The sequence below is a fragment of the Aythya fuligula genome, chromosome 1, assembly GCF_009819795.1.
Source record: "Aythya fuligula isolate bAytFul2 chromosome 1, bAytFul2.pri, whole genome shotgun sequence".
In the NCBI taxonomy this organism is placed as follows: Eukaryota; Metazoa; Chordata; class Aves; order Anseriformes; family Anatidae; genus Aythya; species Aythya fuligula.
In genome coordinates, this window is record NC_045559.1 from 96,112,578 (window position 1) to 96,138,036 (window position 25,459).

General features: G+C 39.1%; 1 protein-coding gene across 5 annotated transcripts in view; it reads left to right on the forward strand.

The window, feature by feature from the left end:
• Positions 1 to 25,459, forward strand: part of EPHA6 (EPH receptor A6) — a 513,331-nt gene that overhangs the window by 387,060 nt on the left and 100,812 nt on the right. For all 5 annotated transcript variants that reach the window (XM_032187197.1, XM_032187216.1, XM_032187206.1 and 2 more), the window contains 3 exons: positions 2,675 to 2,745; positions 5,645 to 5,770; positions 14,478 to 14,663. In XM_032187197.1, coding sequence (XP_032043088.1) covers positions 2,675 to 2,745; positions 5,645 to 5,770; positions 14,478 to 14,663 — 383 coding nt within the window. The remainder of the gene's footprint in view (positions 1 to 2,674; positions 2,746 to 5,644; positions 5,771 to 14,477; positions 14,664 to 25,459) is intronic.

Below are 25,459 nucleotides of genomic sequence, written 5' to 3' on the forward strand. Positions count from 1 at the left end.
ATGTTACAGTTACTTCTCTGAATGGGATAGTAATCGTTACAGACCAGGCTGATATCACTTGACAATGCTGCAGTTTCAGACTTGTAATTAATTTGCTATTTTGTTGGTATAACATTACCTTTAATTTGAAAAGAAAGTCCTACCAGTGCAGGCTGGATCATTTATTTGCAGTATCCCAGTAGCCAAATATGGCACTACAGTAGCTACCATTATGTGAATTAATGCTCTCTGCTAAACAATAAAACAGGTTAAGTCTAGCATTCAGTTGAAGCTAATGGAAGCAGTTCACATCGGAACATATTGTGATCTCAAGTAATCTTAGAAGCTTATTTATACAATTACTACAAATACTATAAATGATAGACTATTTCAGAGAAGAGTTACTCAGACAAAGACAAACTTTCAGAGAAGATGATTCTGCAGAATCCTTGAGTGTGACTCCTGAAACCTAACTAGAACTCTTTCCTCTGAAAACATTCGGTAAACTCAGGAATGAAAAAAAAAATTAAAAAAAAAAAAAAAAAAGGAAATGGAAATGGGTTTCTATCTGGGTTTATTTTTCCTGTTTTTTAATGTTAAGGACACTGGTGACTCTCGTAGCTTTCTAACATCTTATTCAATGGGACTATTTCAATTATGTAAGATATGAATTCATTTTGATGTGCTGCTTAAATGCAGTGATAAGAGTGTATTCTGTAAAAGAAAGAGCAAGAAAATTTTGAATAAATACTCAATTTACTATAGGACTGGAGGTGAATTTCTGCATGAAAAATGGGATTGGTATCCCACAGATGTGCTCTGCTTCGCTGTTTAGAATTAGCAATTTGATGAGCTATCGAGTTACAGGGCCGCTGATGAGTCTATTCATAGTGGAGAGGCTAGGTTAAACAAGCACCTGCCTCTGCACTCTGCTGAGTGATTATCCACCAAGAGCAAGCAGGAAGCATGGTTGTCAATTGCAGATAGAAAAATGAAAGCGATAGTGACTTCGAGGCACAGGGTAGGTAGCGAGACCAGAGTCTTGGCTAAATTCCAGGAAGTGCAGTATTAAAATTCAGGGTCCTTATCCTTATCATTAGAGAAATTATTCCTTTCCAATTGTTTTCTAGCTGGCAATAGTAGAAAATGGAGAGCTGGGACTGGAAGACTCTATTGCTGGCTCTCACTGGCTTCTATAGTCTTAATTTTAGGGCTTTGGATACTTCAGAGATTTGTGGGGGATAAAGACTTGTTTCTTCAAATGTTGCTCTGGGCAGACACTCCAAGTGTAAGAGCTGTAAGAGTGTAAGTTCAGTGTTCCTCTTAGTACCTGGGACCCCACAGACCAGTTGTCCAGGTCTTAAAAATGTCACTGGCATGCTTAGTGGTCCTAGCAACTGGTGTACAATCCAAAGATTTCCACAGAAGCTGAGAATCCCATGGTTACCGTTTCCCTCCATTAGGGTACGCAACTGTGAAAATAACTTCCTGCTAATTTTGATAGCTTAAGAAGTTTCTGCCCTTCAGATGTTCATCGTCACCTCTATAGCAGCAAAAGCATTTGTCAGTGTTCCTAATCTTTTTCAGTAGTTTAAATGAACCATTGAGAGGAGGTGGGCGTGTTCACATATTTCCCATTTCTCTGTGGTTACTATTTTACTGCATACACTATCTATAATTATAGTTTATTTTGTTAGGCTGATTATGAACACAAAAAAGCCAGTCATTTTGTCAAAGCTCATTATGGAACTGAATTTCTGTACACCAAAGCGTATGTCCACATGCACTGCTGTTGGTGCCCAGATAGCCCTTAGCCCTCAGCCTAGCCCTTAGCTCCAGAGGTTTCCCTCTAAGTCATCCTTCTTAGGCTGCTCAGTGAGTAAGAGCCTATAAGACCGAGAGCAAATCTTATGTTAGTTTCTTGACCCTAAACAGTTTCTCCCATCATTGGGCCCTCTAAATGGGCACTAACAGTCCCACAGATAGACAGCATTAAAATTAGGAGAGGTTTTGTTAGAGGGAACCTGAAATCTTGCCATGTGGCAGTTTTCTCCAGCATAACCTTGAATTGCCAGGTAAGGTTGCTAACTGTTAATGAATATCAACAGGGTTTAGCATTGTTTGCCAAGGATTTGCAATCATCCAGGCCTATGCTAAATTACTGTATTCACATAGCAGGCTACATACAGTTTATCCTATGAGATAGCAGCTATCTTATAAGAAATAACAAATCTGCCTAACAGACTGAACAGAGCTAATCAGAAGTAAAAAATAGCAGTCTTAATGGGGAAAAAAAAAATCCTTTTTCATGAAATATGTTGAAGTCAAAGAACTTATTATATTATGAAGAAATTATGAGCTTTTTTGACCCAATGGGTATAAAAGGTAATAGCATAAGGTTTAATTTGCCTAAGCCAGTGTATGCAAAGTATTTAAGATTCTTTCAAACTTGGAAATAAAGTATTGCATGAAACTTCAGTAGTCATTTTCACTACTAATCCAACTGTGATTTTTTTTCATTGGTATCTAATTTGCTGTAGCTCTTTGTGTGTCTTTCTCTTTTCAGTTTCACAACTAAATCTCTTGATTCAGAATGCAAAATTTTGGCTTTTATAAATCTGCAGATAAAATAATGTACATTTATTTTATATATGACAACTATCTTAATTTAAACCTCACTTGCTTTTCTTAAAAGATGCCAGTGGTACATAAAGGCCAAAATGAAATCTGAAGAAAAAAGAAGGGCTCACTTGCAAAATGGACATTGTAAGTAGTTTAACGCTGTGTTACATAAAATCTATATTAGGTTTTAAATGAAGAATGTTCATTGTTTTGTGTGCGTCCTTTGCCCTTCATGTTTTAATCTGACCATTTGAATAGTTCCTTATTATCTGCACCATCAAGACTGTGTTTATTTCTATGTTCTCTTGGACAATTTCACCAAATTCACTCCAGTGAGTAAGGGTTTTTTTTTGGTATTCTATTAATCACATTTATCAGTTTTCCAGGTGTATTTCTGTGAGTTCACAACTGGTCTGGACCCTATTGAATGTCTGCCTCAGAATAACACTCTTGGTTACTGTGTGCCATATTTGTAGCCAGTTCTCTTTGACTATTAATGCCTTTTGGGATCTACACTTCCGGCCACTCAAGAAATAAAAAGTAGAATGGGTTGCGTTCTCTCACATTCTTTCTCACTGATCAGTACTCTGAGAGAAAAGCTCTCATGAGCAGTATATTAGTTATTTAGCTCAGTTTAGCTACTTAATTGTTATTACTAGCTTCATCACTTTATGTTAGAGTAGCTAAAAGAAGTTTTTATTTACTTCTAGAAAGGGTGTTATATTTTTATTATTTTTTTAATTCATTTTTGAAAACATCCCTGGAAATACTATGATCAAGACTGAAGCTATGTCATGAGAAATAAAATCCTTCTTCAGTTGACTACACTATATCCCCTATTTCATGCTGACACAAAGCTTCACCTAAGAGGCTTCCCATTCTTTGGGGGTTATCTCAGCATCCGACTCAAGAGGGTATTTACCTGATCATGCATGTCCTCCACAGAACCAAGGATCAAGAGGAATTACTGTGATTTACCCCAATAGCCAGGACTGTATTGCCAACAATATTCCCTCCTTTACAATGGGAGCACTCACTGGCTTCACAAGTACCTTTTTCATGCTAGTAGCAATCTTTGCCTGACTGCTGAGTACTTACAGATTTGGTATCTAGCATCTCAACCTGAAACAAGATATGAGGCTGCACAGTTTCTATGGGGTCACCTCCCCTAAACAAGCTGAAGATGTTTTAAAAAACAAATTCTGCTGTTAGCATTTGTTAGCACTTCTTAGCATTTCCCATTTCTTAGCTTAGTCATGTCCGTGCTTTATCTCCTATGCTTCTGTTGCAAGCAGAGAAGAACAACCTCCTGTTTATCCTACCTCCATCCCTTGGGAACTCTGCATGACTCTGAGGAAGATTTCAAGGAATATACTCTTTGAAGAAAGTTAGAAAGGGGTCCATAATCTTGCTGGTAATGTGGAATCACATGATGTGCTTCCCATTTCTGAATGGTGTGTGTACTCTATCAGAATTGGTCCAAATGGGTGTTGCAGGTGACTTAATGAAGCCCAGTCATATTTGTACATCCTTAACTAGGTCTCACCTAATGTATTTAGACTCATCAGATAAGGAAGTAATTTAAACTCATCTACTAAGTGATAAGAGGAAGAAGTCTGAGTGGTACTTAATTCTTTTAAAGAGGTTCTCTGTACCCAGCTGCAATACTCTCCTCTTATCATGCTAAATTGATGCATTATCTACATCAATGTCTGTTAATGAATTGAAAGTTTTCCAGAACTTAATCACTACATTGCAGGAGCCTAAAGAATTTCTTATCCAGATAGTCCAAGAGAAACAACGTAAGTTCTTGGACATGCTACATTCAGGAACACAAGGGATATTAGCCATGCCAGAAAAATGATGCCTTGCTGGAACCTGCCAAAGCAATCTGGCACCAACCCACTGTTGCTGCAGCCATCTCCAAGGAAGCAGACAGAAATTATCAAAGCCTTGTAAATGGATTTGGATATTTTTTGTTCTCATCTTGCACCTGGCTCTTTGGTTGTGCAAGCTGATCAGAATAGAACAAAGCAGCACAGTCCTCCAGGACCCATTCTCAGAGAAGAGGATCCCAAAGATTGGACCTGTTTGGCAAAACAAATGTTCATCCATCCACCAGTAAAAGACAGGAGTAAATTAGCAAACAGTGTTTTCAAAGTAAAGGACAGATTGTCTAAATTGTCCAAGGAGTAGCAAAGGAGGACACAACATCTTTGAAAATAATCACTGTCAATCGTGGGGATCTGCTTTTCACCATATCTTTGAGGCTTCACTTGGTGTCTCTGTAGACATCCTTTCAGCTGAACAGCACAGAGCTCATATTTTCCCTTGTGACTTGCTGAATTTTCCAAGGTTATAGTTTCCAAATTTACCATCTGTACTTGAAAAATTCCTTCAGGATGTGAGCTAAGTGCAGAGGCACCAAGGAGCCTCTTTAGACCAAAATACTAAGTATCAGTTGGAACGGAAATGCTTACAAAAATAAAATAAAATTAAAAAAAAAAAAAAAAGTACTTTGACTTACCTAAAATAGCATTTATCTCAAAACTTAGGAAGGGCTGTTATTTTCTCAGGAGATGCTTGGTTCAGCTGTGACAGAGACAGAACTGCATAAGAGTTTGACACTGTCTTATCAATTGAAATCCAAAGACTGAGTTTTCCAAAGGCCTTTGACTTTTTTGTTCCTCTGGCACCTGTGTAGCCAGCAAACATGATAATACCTAGATGTATACATAAAATTCAGAGAACCCTATGCCTATATTTTCTCTGGGGTTTACACTGACACTGGTTATCAGTTATCATTGCAAGCTGAAGGGAAGTCTGATGTAAGAATGCATTGCAACAATCCTGATGACATACCCATGCTTTCAGTCACCTAGAATATCTCAAGAGATTCGAGCAGGGTTCAGCAGGACCTCGCTTGCAGTTTCAAGGAGCAATTTTGAATGCTTTTGATTGTGTCGGAAAATTAATATCTATATTGTTATAATGTGTGAGTATCAAAGAATGCTTGTTTCCTAGTATTCTCTCTTTTTTGCAGTACGTTTCCCAGGAATCAAAACATACATTGATCCAGACACATATGAAGACCCATCTCTTGCTGTCCATGAATTTGCAAAGGAGATTGATCCCTCAAGAATTCGCATTGAGAGAGTCATTGGGGCAGGTAAAAGCAAACACATTCAAAAACTGTCTATGAATGGAAAGACTACTTTTCTGAAGTTGTCATGATAATGCAAGTGGTTAAGTAGTTAAAAATGGCATATTTCCCTGATAGTCCAGTTTATTCTCAAGTGTCTTTCATTTTCTGAAGTTACAGCAGCAGCCTTCCTGTCCAGCTGCTACTAAGGATCTCTGTGTGCCTGTTCTCCCATAACAGCTCAGTTATTTCAATAAGCTTTGTGGAGGTTTGGTACAGACAGGCCGTCTAAATAAATTAGATACCCATGAGAAAAGATTAGCTTATGTATGGTTAGCATAAAGACAACTGTACTTATCTAATTCAGTCTTTGACTGAATAAAGATGTGTTATATAAGGTAAATGTGCACTATGAAAATATAGTAATTTTTACTTGATTTGGATTAGCTGTGTGGTAGGCCCACTTGATTCTGTCTTTTCCCTGAAGATACATTTGACAAAGATACTGGATTTCCTTACAGAGAAGAAAAAACATGTAAAGATCGGTCCTCTAAAACCATTTCTTTCAACTTGTGTTCGGACACTCTAGGACAGGTGGCATGTTATTATTGTTTACTGAGGACCTACAGAGATGAGGCTCAAAATGTTCTTAAGAGGTAACCAAACTAGTGGATCTCAGTGCATGCATTGTGACCAATGTGTCATTCAGAAGGCCCACCACATTTTTTTGGTGTTAAAGCAAATCAAAAGGAGAAAGAGACTGTCAGGGAGAGTCTGGAGTTCACTGGCATGCATTACATCCTCAGCGATACTATGTGCACACTGCCATATTCCAATGCCCATCTTTGAGCAATCCACTCTTGACCTTCTTTGACAATACTTTTTTTTTTTTTTTTTCTTTTGCTTAATAAATAAATGCCAGCATAAATGGCTGATTTTTTGAACTTTTTTACTTGTTCTAACTTTAATGACATCAAGAAAAAAAAAATCATGATACAACAGAGAGCAAAATTCAGTTACACCTTGTGGAAGAGCGTCAGTAAGGAAAAAAGAGTAAAGAAAGTAATTCTGTAATTTGCTCATAGTGAGCCCACTACAGAATTTGTGCTGTTGTCAGGAAAATTTCCATAAGAATACCTAATGCATTGCGAGCCTTCTTTTTACCTTTGTTTCATACATCTTAGTCACCCAAGAAACGAGGTATTTTTAAGCTGAGATCCCTCATTTAATGATACTTTATTATGCTGATAGCAATGGAAATGACTCCAGTGTTGCTAAAAGGTGTTTATACACTAGGAAATCTCATGCAAATAATATAATAGACATAAAGCCTGGACTGTTAGCAGAGAAAAGGATGTATTGACCTGAAAGTAAGAGAGAAAATTTGGTTTCACCCTGCAGTCAAAACTCTAAAGAGTACTTTAGAGTTTACCTGATTGCTAAAGCTAGATAAGGTGTAGCTGGCACTGTGCACCATTGGAATTAGCTTGAGAAAGCCCTTAGAGGGCTGACTTTTGCAGATAATATTCTATTTGATTTGTTGTATTTCTTCGTTTTCTTCAGACATACTGTAGATATTGATGTCTTAGATTACAAAGCATGTTGAACTACCTTCAGTATTGGAATGACTGCTGATTTCTGAGGAGTTGAATATGACAGAGAAGGGCTGAGCTTATTGATTTTTGTTGAGGTGAAAACTGTGTCCTTATTCTCAACTTAATTCATTTATGAAAATTTCTTACTCAGCTTCCCTTTCCCTTCTGTTGTGTCTTCGGGGGTGAATTTTTGCCTGCTTTGACATATTTTATTTTTATACTTTTTATCTTCTAAAATTACTTAAATAATCTGTCATCTTCAAAGATATTTGCCCAGTAGGACTTGCAAACTGTGTGCGATGAAATTTAAACCCGTTTCCATGTAGGCGAGATACAGGTTAAATACTGTGCCTGAGGCAGGGAGAGTACAAATTCTCACAGAGTTCTTGAATAGCTGCTAGGAGACATGACATATCATTATAATTCACAGCAGTCCTGAAGCTTCCTTTATGCTTTCTTTCTGATTCCATACTAAACATTGCAACTAGATGTAAAATGGATTTCCTATCAGAGGAGAATTACTCCTGTAAAAAACAAAAAAGATGTTTACAATTTTCACCTCAGTGAAATTTAAAAATAAAATATTTTACCAAATGAATCATTAAAACCTTTTTAAAAATTGAATTAAGAATGGTATTTCTTAAATAGGTGTTGTTAGAACATTTTATTTTGATCAATGATTTTCATTCTGAATTTCTGTAACTTTTATTTTTCAAAACAAATTATTTCTATTCAAGAACTAAAAACTTTTATTTTGCAAAATGTCAGAGTAGAACATAACAAATATTTGATTTTTGTTTTCTAGCATTTCTGGACAAGAAATTTTTGAAGGCAATCTTTTCCTGAAGCAGTTTCAAATTTGCTTTTTCTATAGAACAAGTCATGTCCAAAAGCCCTTCATAATTCACTAGTTGCAGTGCAGGTGGATTTGACAGTCAAGTTCTTTTCCCAGCTTCTTTTTTCAGCTTGCCAACCTCTGTACCTATATTGTCATTTAAAGTATTTGCTAATTATGACCTTGGGTGGTGTGCATTGGTAATATACGTTATATTATTTGAATAATATTTTGCAACTATCTGAAGGTAAGTCAGAAGTAATATTCTGAAGTAGAACAGTAAATGATTATCTCATTTCTGATGACAGCACTGTAAAAAGTTAAAATCTAAACTCTCCACTTACCCCAGATACAAATAAACTTTCAACTTGAAAGAACCAGGGCTTCCTCCTTTATTGTTTTTGTCCTATGTTTCCCTCTGCTGTACAGATACTTCTGAATACTTTACTAGACATTGGGATTTCTCTGAAATCCTTCATTAGCAATATTATACAATTGTGTCTGTTGCTTCATGCCAAGTGCTAGTAGCATAAGGGTAATACTAAGTTACATGAAAAAAAAAACAAGTGCTTAAAATCATTGGTAACACATACACACTCTTCCACACTGTGCTATTTTTTCTGTAAGCAATTAAAAACTGATTCAGAGAGGTGGCATCAAATGGTAAAATTGAAAAAGTATGAAGATCTTTAAGCAGTGACAGCAGATTGGAAAATACCCTTTCATAGTTATAAAGATCAAGATGACACTTGGCCTGCAACTGTCAAAGACATACATCATAGCCAAAATAAAAAGAGAATGTCTAAGCATTTAATTGTAGGAATAAGCATTCCTGTTGCAAGTTCATATAATTAGGCAGATTATAATAATAAATGCAAAGCAGTAAAAAGTTAAGAAAGGGTGCTGAGCTCATGAGACATCATTACTTTGAGAAAAAAAATGAATTTGTGCAATCTCTTGTGAAAATCCTTTTTCAAATCATTATAGTGGACATTTACTGAGCTGGTGTTTTTGAATACGGCCACTATATTCCACAGGGCCAGTTAATTGACCTTGCGACCTCAGCTCTCCCAGTCCTCCCCTCTGACCTGCTTTTGGTGTTCCAGTACATTTAGAAACTCTCCAAACTACTGTCCTCCCTTCTGGTGCTTTGGTGCAAATAAAGCAAATAAAATACAGACTTTGCAAGGTCCTTTCTGAACTGTTCATACTTCAGTCCTACACTTACTCCATTTGTACACACAATAGTAGGCAGACCTGCTTTAAAGTAACAAAATATGCACATAAATCTAGATTCAAAACTGTTGGTCTTTTTTTTTTTTATCATTAATTCTAAATATTCCATCAGATCTCCCATTGGTTCATCACAAAGTTTAACAGGTGCCTTTTTGCCAATTCCCACAATTTGCCTTTTCTTCACTGCTGTAGGTTTTCTTCATGTTATCCCTTTCAGCATCACTTTGTGTTGAGCTCACTTGCACCCACTGACATGCTATGACATCCTTTGGTTTTGTCCTTCCTGTGACACTATTTTTGCCCCATCTCTTCTTGCACTTTAGTTTAAAGCTTCAGCCCTTCTTGGAAGGAATTCCCAGACAAATCTTTGTCAAGTCTCTCTTAAAAGTTATACTTTGTGTTTTCTTTATTAAATGGTAGAGACATAAGGAAGAGGCCAACTCTTCAATTTTTCAGACAGTATGGTTTATTATTTTATATTCTAAAGCTTCTGTCAATTTTCCAACGGGTCTAATGACTAAAACTGGAGGAAATGAGCTGGTTTTGGTGCTGCAACCTTTCAGTTTTATAAACAGCAATTCTGTGTTGTCAGATACTTCTTTTGATCTCATGTTTGTGGTGGTTTTACCCAGCTGGGCAGCTGAGTTCCACCACAACTGTGCTCTCACTTCCCTTTCTCAGAGGGAAAGGGGGAAAAATATGATGGAAAGGGCTCAAGGGTTGAGATAAGGACAGGGAGATCACCAACCAATTACTACCATGGACAAAACACACTCAGTGTAGAGAGATTAATATAATTTATTGCCTATGACTAGCAGACTAGAACAGTGAGAAACTAAAAGCAAACCAAAAACACTGTTCACCCCATCCACCCTCTTCCACCTCCTCCCCCTGAGTGGCACAGGGGAACAAGGAATGGGGTCTGTGGTCAGTCCCTGACACTTCGTCTCCGCCGCTCCTTCACAGCCCCTCTCTGCCCCTGCTACCCATGGGGTCCCTCCCATGGGATGCCGTCCTTCCTGAACTGATCCCGTGGGGGCTGCCCACAGGCAACAGGTCTTCAAGAACTGCTCCCACACGGCTCCATACCATGTGGTCCATCCCCCAGAAGCAAACTGCTCCGGCACGGGTCCCCCACGGGTGGGCGGCAGCTCCCCCCAGACCCTCTGTTGCTGCGTGGGCTCCTCTCCACAGGCTGCAGCTCCGGCCCGGGGCCTGCTCCTGCAGGGGCTCTCCATGGGCCACAGCCTCCTCCAGGCCACATCCACCTGCTCCACCGGGGGCTCCTCCATGGGCTGCAGCATGGAGATCTGCTCCATGTGGGACCCATGGGCTGCAGGGGGACAGCCTGCTCCACCAGGGGCCTCTCCACAGGCCACAGGGGAACTGCTGCTGTGTGCCTGGAGCACCTTCTGCCCTCCTGCACTGACCTGGGTGTCTGCAGGGCTGGTTCTCACTCCTTGCTCTCCCAGCTGCTGTTGCACAGCAGGTATTTTTTTCCCCTTTCATAAATCTGCTCTCACAGAGGCACAAAGAACATCACTTATTGACTTGTCTCAGGACAGTGGCAGGTCCTTTTGGAGTCGGCTGAAGCTGGCCCTTGTCTAACATGGGGCTGCTGCTGGACTCCTCACAGAGGCCATCCCTGCAGCACTCAGCTACCAGAATCTTGCCATACAAACCCAACACAGTGTAGCAATACAGGTCTGTATATCGGACTTTTAAGTGACTGACTATTCCTGTTTTGCTTTAAATAACACCTATTTTATGACTGGATGAGAAAAGGGATGTGTGGCTTGCATAAGGCAGGTTTCTGAAGTGCTCAATTAGCTTATTTTTGCGTAACATACAATAAGACATGTCAGTTTTATATCATTAAAACATAGATTATTTACACATTATTAAAACTGAACAGACAATGAACTCTAGTTCACTCTAGTTATCACCAGCTTTTTCCCTGGAGCAAGGAATGGTGTTGACTTCGTTGACATCTGTCTCTTAGCTTCTACTTATTACCCATGCAGTCACGAAACTTTAGTGCTGCAGGGCCAGTATTTGTCTTGTTTATCTTCCATCTGAACAATCAGATTCTTAGATTTAAAAAATCCCTTTTGTTGAATACATTTCCCTTTCACTTAAAGTAATTTAAAATTCTTTTTTTATCTTAACAGAAGTCCAGAAAAAAATATTCTGGAAGGGAATCTTGTCAGAATGTTTCTCAGCATAAATAGTTCAACACTTTAAGTGATATTATTGATCCTTATCTAGTCTAAACCAGACCTAGAAATTATTACACATACCTTAGGTTTCAAAATGTAATAACTGTCTGGTTGACATCACACCACAAAAAAAAAAAAATACTGCTAGTCTTTATGTTTATCAGTTCATCAGTCACAATATCCAAGGGGAGTATTCTGCCTGTACAAATTATTAATTCAGAAAAGGGAAAAGAGACAGATCAGGGCAAGACATGGTGTTTCTTCTCCCACTTCGGATGTTATACAGATAATAAATCTTGGGTTTGTAAGTCCTTCAAGTGCCTTTTTCAGTTTAATTCGTTTCAAAACACTTGCTGAACAACTCTACAGTCCCTAAGGTATCAATGCTATTATTTCGGAAATTCTGAAGTTGTAGTACTGTCTTGTATTATATTTTAATAGCAAAAGAATTTATTCTATAACCAGTGCTTTCCATTTTTTTCTAAAAAATGAGATTTTGCAGTTTACAAATTTATTTTTCTTGAAATATCTTCAAAAACTGGATATGAAGGTTTTAATATTTATTTTCCTTAACACTTTGTTTCAGCAAGAGAAATAACTTATTTTTTTTTCTTCTAATTTTAAGATGACTTAATTAAGTTTGAAAAACCAGTAAGATTTTCTGTTTGTTTCTGGCCTCATAAGGCCATGGCTTTAGAGAGAAATTCTAACACTGCTGGATATATCACAGAATAAAACAATTGATATACCATGCCTATGTGATGTGGGTTAGGCAGAATACAACTTGTTCAATCTAAATATCAGGAAGCACTGGCACAGATTGCCCAGGGAGGTTATGGAGTCTCCATCCTTGGAGATCTTCTAAAGCCACCTGGACATTGTTCTGGGCAACCTGCTCTAGGTGTCTCTGTTTGAGGAGGGATATTGAACTGGGGATTAAACTTCATGGATTCCTTTCAACCTCAACCATTCTGTGATTCTGTGACTCTGTATCCTTCAAAACATTCAGGTTTCATTATTTTGTTTTATGGTAGAATTTTGAAATAATAAATAATTAACTACTGCTTTTTCAGTGGCCCTAGTCGGGCAAACAGTTTTAAGCAGAGCCTTCTATGAGATAAAGGGAATACACGTAAATCATATAGGAAATTCTCTTGCCAACCCCCCCACATTTTGTCAAAAGATTCCCAGAGCATTAGTCTTGTGACATGTGTGTTTACACACATTACATATCTTTAGGGAAGCTCACACTTTTATAAAGCTCACATTTATTTTCAAAATAAGATAAAAATAAAAGAAATAGGGTTGTTTTGGTGGAAAGATGACCTGGGAAACTTGGCTTTCGTTAGCTGTTTAAGAATAGGCTAATTTATTCAGAGGTTATGTTCCACATCTGTTAACTGCACTCTTGCACTTGATGATGTCTCTGTTTTGAAGTGAAAGGCCAGCTATCAAATTGTGTTGGTTTTTTTTTAATCCCTCCACTCTTCTTGTATCTTATTGACTACATGGTTTTATATTATAGAGGAAGTGACATAGCCTAGTAAAATAAAGACTGTCTGACAACAACCATTCTAATCCTATAATATCAGTGATTTCTAATTTTCTGAAGTAAAGCTTCTGTCTTTCAGTCTATCTCTTCTGTATTCAGCTTATATTTAGTCACGCACTGTATTTTCTTTCATTCTGTAGTTAAACTTCAAGGAAAACTAGTTCATACAGCACTCCGCGGAGGGTATAAAAAATTATTTTCTCCAGATAAATATAAATCTGTTTATGACCTTCTTTTTTTGTTGTTTTTCAGTGTTTCTGATTCCAAAATGGCTAGGGTAGCAAATTTGATTTTGTTATGGAAATACCTTGCACTGACAAGTGCTTTGACGTATTTTTGTAAACATTGTTTTTGATTTACTGAATTACAACCCATTGAAAACTGACCTGCAGGCATCCAAGGCATGTTTGGTATAGGTTTTAAATAACTTTTGAATGGCTCCAAGATCAAATTAAAGTTGTGGTTTCAATGCAAACTCAATTAGTAAATGTCCAAAGTGAATGTGAGATGTGCGTTCTTCAAAGACCTTTTTGTACATTGAACACAAGTTGAAGCAAGCTTTAAGATTCTTCTTGTTACACAACCCAGTCCTGATTTGCTGAAACTATTGGCCTTTGGCTGTTCAAACTGTGGAATAGGTAGTTAGTTTCATGTAGGTACATAAGTCACTTAAATAAACCATGTGCAAGTGCTTTTCAGAAACATAATAGTGTTAAGTACATTTTTAAATGCCTTCTCCAAGTGCAGGGTAGTCATACATTCTTCTACTCTAACAGCATTACTATTCATGTAGGTCTTGATGCGACATGCCTTATAAGTAGTTATAGATAGGTATTTTGTCATCATTAGAAGTAAAATCTAAGCTTCTTTACATTACTTCCTCATAGCATGCTCACTTATACCACAAACGTATTGATATCAAAGTTCAATCTCAAAGTGTCAGTAAAACAAGGTAAACTACACCATGGATGGCAGATGCTTTGGCTGCTGCAGTCCCCATGATCTCAGGGTAGTGGCACAAATGAAAGGTGTAGCTCAGGAATTTGAATATCCTATCTGTTACTTCTCACTGACAGGGATACTGTCTGTTTTTATGGGCTGTATGAGTTTCTTGAATATTTTTGTGTTCTGGTTTCACTGACCACTACAAACAACACTGAGCTATTAAAAATGACAACTTTTAAGGTAGGTATTGGAGGTTATTTTGAAAAATAAGTTGTTTAGGTTCAGCAGTACAAACTATACCATAGTTCTTCAGCCATTGTGAATGATCTTATGAATATTTTTTATATTTAAGGTGAATTTGGAGAAGTATGCAGTGGACGGCTGAAGACACCAGGAAAAAGAGAGATACCTGTTGCAATTAAAACTCTGAAAGGTGGCTATATGGACAGACAGAGAAGAGATTTCCTGAGAGAAGCTAGTATAATGGGACAATTTGATCACCCAAATATAATTCGCCTTGAAGGAGTTGTTACAAAAAGTAAGTTACTATTATGAGTTTTTTCTTTGTTTTCCCATTCTGTGTCTTTTAGTATTGATATTAAGCATTGCTTCCGCATTTGATATGGATTACAGTCCTGAGAAATGATCCAAATCATAAGGTGATGGCAAATACTGCAGAGATACAGATCACATTAGGAAATGTATAGCCTGTCTGTTTTCAGTTAGAAATGTGTTGGCTTTTTGTTTTTTGCTTTTTACTAAAAATCCTCCTCATTCATATAAAACCTTTACAGGTTCCTATGAAATAGCACTGCAGATTTTGCTTAGGGGCAAGTGGAATTCAGCAGAGGAAACCATAAATGTAACTGAGTTGACAGTAAGGTCAATTCACCTTGTAGAGTTTGTAAGGTAGCAGCTATATTTTTCTTTTTCACAAGTACTCACTCTACTCAGTTAATTTTGCTGGTTTTGGTGCCAGAAGAGATCAAATTCCTATTTTAAAGAAATAAAAATGTAAATTATTTTAAACTTATTATACAATTACAAATGATTTTCTAAAATTCCAGAATAATCTATGACAATGTTTTACTCTTTATATGTATTTGCAGCTGCCGAGAGGCTAACAATCTTGTCTCTGAAGTCTAAAGAGACTTCAGAGACAGTCTCTGAAGTCTGGGCTTTGAATCTTTCTGAAATGCTAAAATATATATTTATCATTTAAGTATTATTTAGAAGTCTTATTATCAGGCATGTAATTGTTTAATGGCATCTTTTTGCTGCACTGAATTACAAAACTCACAAGACATACTCTTCTCATAATCGTTGCCTCAACCAAGCTATGTTGTTTGCAGATTTGCAGTGCTTTCATATATTTATCTTCTAAAGTGGTTGTAGAACTTGTGACAAGATAAACTGTTGTGTATATAAATCAATGATGCCCTCTTACCTTCACAGTAGATACAATAAATATGAATATTTCTTGTTTTCACCTTGTTACAATATCAAAAGCTATGTTTGGAAAACACAGCATAAGCATACTAGAACAGAGAGAAAATTATATCTCCTGAACTCATGTCATTGGAATGGAATTTCAGTAGATTTACGGGATGACCTTGTGCAAATCTGTCTCTCTCTGGTTCTAAATTAAGATGAAGAGGATCAATTTGTTCTTCTTCACACAGTATTGCGAAAAATAAATTCATTACTATTTAGGAATGTTTGGTTACTAGACTAACAAAATCCATTATGTTGCAGACTTCTGGAAAGATATGGCTTAATCTCCATTTCTGTACTGTCAGTAGCTGCTCTGCCAACAACAACAACAACAACAACAACAACAACAAAAAACACAAGCCAATGCTGGCTGAGCAGCACTGGATATCTTTGTAAAGATATGCAAATATGTAGGTACTTACCTGAGTTTAGCTCCTTGATTCATAATGAGCAGTAGAGCAGCAATTCGAATTTCACCAGTCTTCACCAGTTTCAGAATCTGCCTGGTGGATCTAGTATTGTATGTCTCATCTCTTAACAAGGCTAAGGGCCTTAATTTATGAACATTGTTTAAATCCAATTAGTTGGTGCACACAGACTACAGAATAATGTACTTGGCAATGGCATGATTGTTTAATCTTTGCCACACTTATAAATTTTGTTTCTGTAATGTCTCATCATCAATCTAGAGAGAAATGAAAATTGCATTAAGGAAACAGAAACAAACAGATAAATCAGTGCTCTAACAGTAGAGTATTTGTTCCTGTTCTACAGGAAGAGTGGTTATAGACAACCTTAAGTCAAGAAATTATCATTAGCAGTTGTGCTTTTCTCTCAGGGGCCTACACACTTCATTAGTGGCTTTAGAATGCTTGCTTAGATGGCAAGAATAGCAGATGTAACTGTTATAGTCACACTGTCCTATAAAACTATGCATCCCTCTCAGATATAAAAGAAAAATTTGAAAGCAAATATTTTTGAGGTCAGGCAGGTTTAAAACATGACAACTACACAACAACAATTATAGAGTGAAAAGAATACATGGATTATCAACAAATTTTACCCAAAGGCCTGGAAAATGCAGGTTATATAAAATACAAAGTGCAAAGTTGTACAGTACTGCTCTGCTGCAGAGAAGAAGCTAGGAAGCCATGGATAGATAACATGCACTCTGCTATGCCCCTCTTTTGCCAGTTTGTCTTTAGGTTGTTACCTTTTATGCTTTCCCATCTGTGGTTATTAGAGAATAGCATGGGTTCAGCTGGGAGCAGAACAGTTACCTTGTATTTCCCTAAATGCAGAATCTAAGATTGCACAAGGGAAAGAAATTTCCTATGACTAAAAGGTGTGCTATAAAAGTCAAACAGAACCTTGGCCTAGCCAAATTATTTATGTAATGATAGCATGATTAAAAGGTGTTCTGCATTAAAATTTAGATTAATAATAGCAGAAACTATTTATGTGATGTGCATTTCAGTTCTACTAACCTATAAAGGCACATCGGATGCAGTAAGCTTGATTAATAGAAGTATAATGCTGTTTTTAGCACATGCTTTCCACTTTATAACCATTAGTCATTAACTTCTAGCAGTTGCTAATATATATTGCATCAGTTTGTAAGCAGTACCTTCCATTACAATGTCATTGACTATTGAACAAAAAAGGAAAAGGATTTGATTGTAATAAACAGAAGTGCTCTACCAGATCGATAGCTATTGACTGGGGCAATAACAAATTTGCCTGTTCATTGCAAATGAGAGCCTTTATCTGGTGCTACCAGTTCAGCAGATGTTAACTTTTAAATTATACTGTTTCCAAAATTGCTATGGAATATGTACTGTAGAGAGTGAAAAATGCTAAACTAAGCCTGCTCAAAAGTCAGTCTTCAACAGAGTTTTAATCCTCTGTTCCAATTGCTTCATTTCTCATTTGTGCTAACTGCAGTCCCTAATCGCAGTTAACAGTAGGCAGAATTGTTGCTGTAGCAAATACTCTGTGCTAATAGAGAGTTCGTTTCAAGGGCAATTTGCCAGGCCAAGGCAAATACAGTGTAGCACAGAATCTGGACCCAGTAGTTCACTCATTTTGCTAACCAGAAGACACAAAGGAAATTTTATTCCTGTTTGTGTTGTTTTAGCAGCACCACTCCGTTCATGGTTTGTCAGGAAAGACTGCAGATTTGCCTAGCAAATTGATGAGAGTTGCTTAACACACTACAAAACCATACATGTTTTCCTTCCGATTCATACCAGCACAGTGATAATTTTGGGAGCTCTTCTTGGGTGTCTGAGGACATGCTCAAGCAACCTGCGTGTCATTGTCCAAACACTTAGTGTCATTGTCCACTACACTTTGATAAACAGGTATAAGAAAAATAAAACTTTCTTCTTCACAGCAAGCATATGTAACCAATGCTGAGATCTGGGCTACAGAGAAATAAGATGCATCTTCCATACCTACACCATGCTGAAGTCTGTTTTAGGCTTCCCATGTGAAGTATGTAAAGTAAATAAAAGCTGTGTTTACAGCAAACACCTGCCAACATGACTGTATCTACAAGACACACCAAGAAAATGATCTCTGACTATTTTAACTGTTCTGGGAGAAATCATTGTTGTGGTACAGTTGCACCAACCAAACAGGAATCTGTAGTTAGTTTACTTTGACTGTATCTTACACAATAGTTTAAAGCATAGCCTTGTCAGTATGGTATAGTACTGTGTCAGAACAAGGTATCAATGCACACGAGTGCTTTGTTATCGCCATAGTCTTAGTTTGTTCCCCTCCGCCTCAGACTTTATCCCAAATAACTCTCAATTGTTAAAATTAATTTCTAAATAAGTGCTTTGGTTTCTAGACTTTTCACACCGGAGGACTCACACATGTCACCATGACGAGCGGAATCTTTTTAAGACATTGATTTTCTGTAATAACACTATGTATATTGCTATTCTTCAGAAGAGTTTTCAAAATTAGCCCTTCACAAAAGGATGCCTGAAGACACCACCTAGATTCTTGGTTCTGTGTAAGCTCACATCCCCATAACATTGAGTCTGGCTTTGGAGTGGCACCTTCATCTCCTGACCTCCTGAAACTTTACTATCTCCTGACTGTTTTGCTTTGGCAATGTTCAAATAGATTGCTGTAGCAGCTCTGAAATCTTTAGTCACTCACCTGGCAGATTAAATTCAAGCCTTAATCATAGAGCTTCTTTTTAAATTATTATAAATTATATAACCTGTACAGTGAAAGAAGGGTCCTGAGATCTATGTACATTGTCCTTTTCCATGAGAAAGGCAAAGTAGCAGCAAGATCCTGTCTCAATGCAATTTGCAATATGTAACTCTTCATATCCAACCTATTCTTCATTCATCAAAAAAGCAAGAGATATCAATTAATCTTCTTCTTTTTTTTTTTTTTCAGTCAAGACTTTTTGTTTCAGTCTTTTCATCCCTTAATGTAATGAATCTAATGTTCCTCCTTTCTTCAACCTGTTATCAGGCTGAGACTCCTTAACAGCGTTCAGAATTCCTTTTGGAAGGTGATATATTTTACAATGTATGTGTTCATTATACACAGCTTTATATACTTGTGTACTATGCAAAAAGATTGAGGAAATTTTACGGCAGTGTTTGTAAGTTCTTACACATTGGTCATGAACGTGTATACCCAGGAAAAGTCATGGTATGAAGATAAAATGTTGGCAATTTAAGAGTTAAATTGTGACTATTTGAAGTTGGCTATACCACGATGTCTTACAAAACGTGATTAGGATTATTCAACAAAAAACATGACCTACATTGCAGTATTCATTGTTGACTTCTAAAAATTAAAACATTCAGGATCAACAGAAAACATACATTAATAAATTCCATGTTAGCATTATAGTATTGGTTATAACCTACAGTGTAACCCATTTCAAATGCTGACATTTCCTTTTGTCAGTAATCTCAGAACATCACTGAGACATCATTGGCATCTCCAGGCACATATATATTGGAGGCCAAAACAGCTTTAGATCCACCCTTTGAAACCACCTCTTGCACTGCAGGCTCTGCCTCCTGCCTCCTGCAGCAGAAATGCTAAGCAGAGTAGCAAGGTGTTATTCACCCCTCAGTACCTTCAGCTCAGCATACAGGCAATACACTATGACACAGACTGGTAGTGAGAGTTTATCTATGTAGTATTAGCCAGTGATCTATGCATAGCATTAGACTTAAAGCTGTATTTGTCTGACAAAGCAAATGGTAGCCATACCCATAATGATACACAAAGCAGCAGAATTTCCATTGTGTTATAAATTGTTCAGTAAGCGAAGCTGTAAATTTAAACTTGACTAACTGCCAATCCTAGAATATCCTGAAAACATCCTAAAAACAGTAAGGTTGGAAAAGACTCCAAGATCATATGGTCCAACCGTCACCTTGCCACCAATGTCACCCACTAAACCATGTCTCTAAGTGCCGGGTCCAAGCTCAACTTGAACCCCAGGGACATTAATGTTGTAACTTCACTGGGCAACCCATTCGAATGTCTGACTGCTCTTTCTGAGAAGAAATTTCTCCTAATTTCCAACCTAAACCTTCCCTGGCACAACTTGAGACTATTCCCTCTAGTCAGTCTCACGTCAGTGCCAGGTAAAACTATGGAGTGTTTTTTTTTTTATTCTGGGAGTTACTGAAAAACTCCCAGAATTGAGGCCTGCTGATGGGCCTCAGTGTGCCTGCCAAGGGCCAAGCAGGAGAATCTGCCAGCCCCAGATATCCCCTGGATGCTGGTGCCTCAGGACTGAGCACATCGGACACACAGAAGACACTGCTCAACAGGCAGTGGGAATTGCTCTGGAACAGTTTCTCTGCAGCCAAATGGTATTTGGGGTCCCAGGCAGCTGAGGAAGATGCTGTGTGCAGGCTTGCAACAGAGACATCTGTTAGCAGATGTCTGAGCCTCTTGGAGGGAGTCCCTTCCCTCCAGGAGCTTCTGCCTATGCAGATGCCAATGTATTGCTTATGTTAATATACACTCTTCTCTTAGAGGCTGTTAGGGCACTCGAAAAGGTTTCCCAGGGAACCAGTCACAGCACCAAGACTGCTGGAATTCAAGAAGTATTCAGACACTGCTCTCAGATGCATGGCTTGGTATTTGGACAGTCCTGTGTGGACCTAGGAGTTGCACTCAATGATCCTCATGGGTCCCTTCCAACTCAGGATAGTCTATGATTCTACGTCCAGATGGCTTTTCACTCTGTTGAGTTCTGCAATATTCACCTTCCCACAAGCTTGCAGGGGGGTGAGGCGAGGGGGATTGGTGTGATGCAGCTGTGGTGCCCTTGACAGTACAAAGGATGAGTCACATGGGGCAGCTGTTATAAGGGCCAGCAGCAGCAGCACCACTACACTGTGGACTTGGCCGTCGGTGAGTGCAGATCGCACCTCCTGCAAGCCATGGCTCTCCTGATCTTCCTCGCCCTGGCTGTGCTGGGCATTGCCCAGAAGCCATGGCTGGTGAACGATCAATGGGATAGAGGTGGCTGTTAGAGAATGCAGCAGTACGCGGAGCAGCTGTCTGAGGGCATGGCTCGGCTGGTGCAAGCGGTGGAGGAGAGGAACCAGCAGCAGAGCTGGGTGGCCCTGGGAGCTCTGCTCTTCACCGCGTTGAAGCAGTGGCAGTTCTGGGCCTTGGTCAAGCTCCTTGTCCTGGTCTTTGGGCTCTGCCGCTGGCTCAGGAAACGGAGCCGTGAACCAGGCAGCAGCAATAGCGAGCATGGCAGCTCTACAAGAGAGGAGGAGAACAACAATGATGACGGTGACTCTGATGACAGCTGGGATCTGGGCAGAGTTTGGGCAGATAGCACCCAGTGGCCGGCACCAGGCATGGCTGACAAGTGCCAGATGGTGGAGGAGCTGGTGGAGGAACTTCTTGGTGCCTGCCAAGGACTCTTTGGGAACTGTCTCTTCAACCCACGGCTGCAGCCGGCCATCGGCATAGGCTGCCTCTACGAAGGCTGGAGTGCCCGGGAAGACAACGTCCTGTATCACCTACTCTTGCCCGTGAGGCCTCCCCCCGGGCACGCCTTCCACCCGGAGCTGGGTGCCAAGGGGAAGACGCCAGCGAGGAAGCCCGGCCTGCGCGTGGAGCTGGAGTGCGCCTGCGTGAGGGAGCGGCTGGTGGGGGACATGCTGTGCTTCCTCCACCACCCCGAGGATGAGCTGAGGAGAAGACAGGAGCCCAGCCTGCTGCGCACCCTCTGCAGCGGCTCCTACCTGGATGTGGAGAAAACCACCCGCTGGTTCCAGGCCTTGGTGAAAGCAGCCTGGGAGCGTCTGCCGCAGTCGCGCCACTGCCGCCTGACAGTGCTGCCCTCCCGCCGCTCCTGCAAGATCAAGCTGGCCAGCGCCTCCGAGAGCACCCTCTCCATTGAGATCACGCTTGGGGTGCAGATGGATGACTCGGACTCTTTCCTGAGCCTAGAGTAGGCCATGGAAAGCTTCACCAGCAGCACAGCGCCACTGCACAGCACCAGTTTCTCCAGCAGCGCAACAGAGACACCTGTCAGCAGCGGGCAGTGACCACCCAGACCCTTGGAGAGACTCCGTTCCATCCAGGAGCTTCAGCCTATGCAGAGGCCAATAAATTGCTCGTGTTAACGTACACTTTGTCTGCATTTGTCTGTGCAGCACTTTGTGGGAGAATGTGGACATTCCCCCTGCTCAAGCAAGGCCACTTAGAGCAGGCTGCCCAAGACCATGCCCAAGATGTGGTAATTACAGGCCTGTCAGTCTCACCGTAGTGCCAGGGAAAACTATGGAAAAAATTATTGTAGGAATTACTGAAAAACACTTGAAGGACAACGCGGTCATTGATCGGAGACAACACAGGTTCTTGAGGGGAAAGTCCTCCTGAATGAACTTTTACTTTTACTTTTTTGATACTGCTTCATGCAGCATCCCTCTGGACAAAGTGTCCTGTTTACAACTAGATAGATGCATAGCATGATGGGTGAACAATTGGCTGAAGGCTCAGGCTCAAAGGGTTATGTCAAATGGGGTTTCATCACACTGCTGGCTTTAATTTCCTCTCAGTCCTGTTTCATAGATAAATAACACAATATTTTACTGATTTCAGCGTTGGTGCCACCAGCATAGAAACTGAAAGCCACAACCACCTCCACTGCTATGAACCAAATTTAGTAGATCAATTTATTAAAACAAAATCTATAATGTTGAATGATAGAGCTATGTACATGACTGCTGTCACCCAGACAAAACTAAGTATCTATAGTCTTCTTGCAAAATAGGTTACCTTTCATGATTTGTATTGAAAGTACATAATTAACATCGATAGTACTGTTGCCTTCAGGGGGCAGTGGCGACCTGGTTCAGGAACGGCACGGCGACCAACCCCAGGCCGCTCAGTCCATCAGCTCACAGACACCAATGTGGTGGATGGCAAATGGCGTTTATTGTCGAGTCACATGGCGTTATATACCCGAGGCCCATAGCGTCATTTCCGCTTGCTTACATCACAGATCACGTGCTACTGTCCATCAAGGGACGGGCTCCACCTTTCCGTACAGCGCGACATCTTCCAGCCGCCAGACCCTAACTACCCACATAGTACTAAGTTATTTTTACGCACACACACATGCATGTGGGTATTTCAGACAATGCATGCAAACTACCATGCATTTCATTTGTTGAAGGTTGCTGCCAGGAATTAATACCGAATACTTGGTTCTCCTAAATGATACATACTAAAAAGAAATTATCCCTTAAACCTCTGGAAAAATATTTTTTTCTTATACTAATTACAATCTGAGGATTGCTTTACAGAAATTAAAGTGTCATTATGGTTTTCTGAAGTTCAAATCAGTCACATTTCTGTGTTCTGCTTTTCTGTTTTGCAGCAAGCAAGCTATACATTATAACCGTCAACTCTGCTGTAACATCTTTCACAGGATGATAAGCAGTGAAGAAAAAGCATATTGTCAAACAGTCAAAGAGCTAACATCTTGTTAGCAGCAGCTTAATCTGACCATGATATGTTATCTAACACAAGTAAACTTCTGTAATTCTGCTTTTATATTTTATGTCTGAGAAACAGGATTTTACTTTCTTCAGGATCCTTTGCTTTCAGATGTCTGCATTCAGTCATATAGGACCTGTCTTTCAAAGATATTTAGATGCTTTGATGTGAGATGCTGTTCTAGTAGAAAAATAGGTGACAGAAGTCATTTCTGCCAATAGCCTTAAAAAGAAGAAATCTTGTAGATAAGAAATCACCAGGGTTTTTTTTGCTTGCTTGTTTGTTTGTTTTGTTTTTGTTTTTTAAGGAAAAACCTGATCATCAATTTGCATGATTAACATCACAATTAAATGCAAATGATTGCATTTCCATGTATCTTCTGGATAAGGTATTCAATGTCTTCCTCTACCATAAAACTAGAGAAGAGTGTGGTGCATTAAGTTAAAAGGCAAGACAGATACAGTATGTAGGTGATATATGTAGGGTTGGGGCTTTTTTTACAACTGTAACCATAAGATTTCATGAGTAACAGGGATACAAGATTGCATTGTGCTGACAGGTTTGCTGGAGAAACATGGCTGATCCATTGCCTGTGTACCAAAACCATGTGAGCAATGATGAGAAAAATTATAAAATATGTATGTTTTCACAGTCAACAGATAAGGGAGCAAGGGGTTTAAAGAGTGTATAAAAAGCAATCAATAATCCAGATTCACAAGTTGTCTTTAGTTGATTGATTTCTGTACTTTATTTCTTACTCTGTATAGAGGTATTAACACACTAGCAAAGTCCGATGGAAGCAGAAGCATTATTTAGTAAACTTCAACCTAATTGTTAAGTATTACAATACTCTCAGAATTCAGGCAGGGTTACTGTGTCCTTATAAAATGCAAATTAAATAAATGCTTAATTTCTGCATTATTCTTCAATGTTAAATCATCCTCTCGTAATTCACAGAGTGTACAGGATAAGGCTTTGAAGGACGCTGAGCGGTCATCTTCTCTGTCTTCCTGCCCAAAGGCAGAATCAATTATATTTAAACTAGTCTTGATAGATGGTTGCCCATTCTGTTCTCAGAAACCTCATCTGGTGAAGCATCCACAGCCTCCCTTGCCAATCTGTTGTGTTTAACTATCCTCATACTTGGCCTTCCCAGTGCTAAATTGAATTATTTTTTTTTACTGCACCTTAAGGCGATTAACTCTTTTCCTTCTTGTGGTGGAACAGTTTGAGCCCTTCCTCCTTGCAGCAGTATTTTACATTTGTAGACTATTTTAATGTCTTTACTGTCTTCAGTAAATCAGCCAGGTTCTGTCAAATCTTTCTGCATGGTATATGTTTGCTAGACCTTTGGTCATTCTTAATGCTTTCTTCTGGACTCCTTCCAGTCAGTTCATATCTTTTTTAAAGCATTACTTTCAAAAGTGGGTACTGTGGATGCTGAGCCTTACTTTCCTCTAGCAGGAAGGAAAGAATTATTTTAAATGTAAATGGTGTTACTCATGTTTAAGTACATGCGGTTTTCAGTAGCAACCATTGTTGGGGTTTATTTTGATTTATTATTACCCGTAGATCTTCCTCTGTGAAGGAGCTGGCCGTCTAGTCTTTCCTTCAGGATGTATTTTTGTGGTTAATTACTGCTGTCTCCATTGAACCGCTTTGTCTTCACAGAGTTTTGTTTCATGTTTTCTCAGACCTTTTGCCTAGTATGCCAAGTTGTTTTACTTTATGAGCCAAATCTCCAAGAGCTTCTTCCACTTTGGTGGTATTTCTCAGGTTTAAAAATATGCTCTTGGTTCCATCACGATAGTTGTT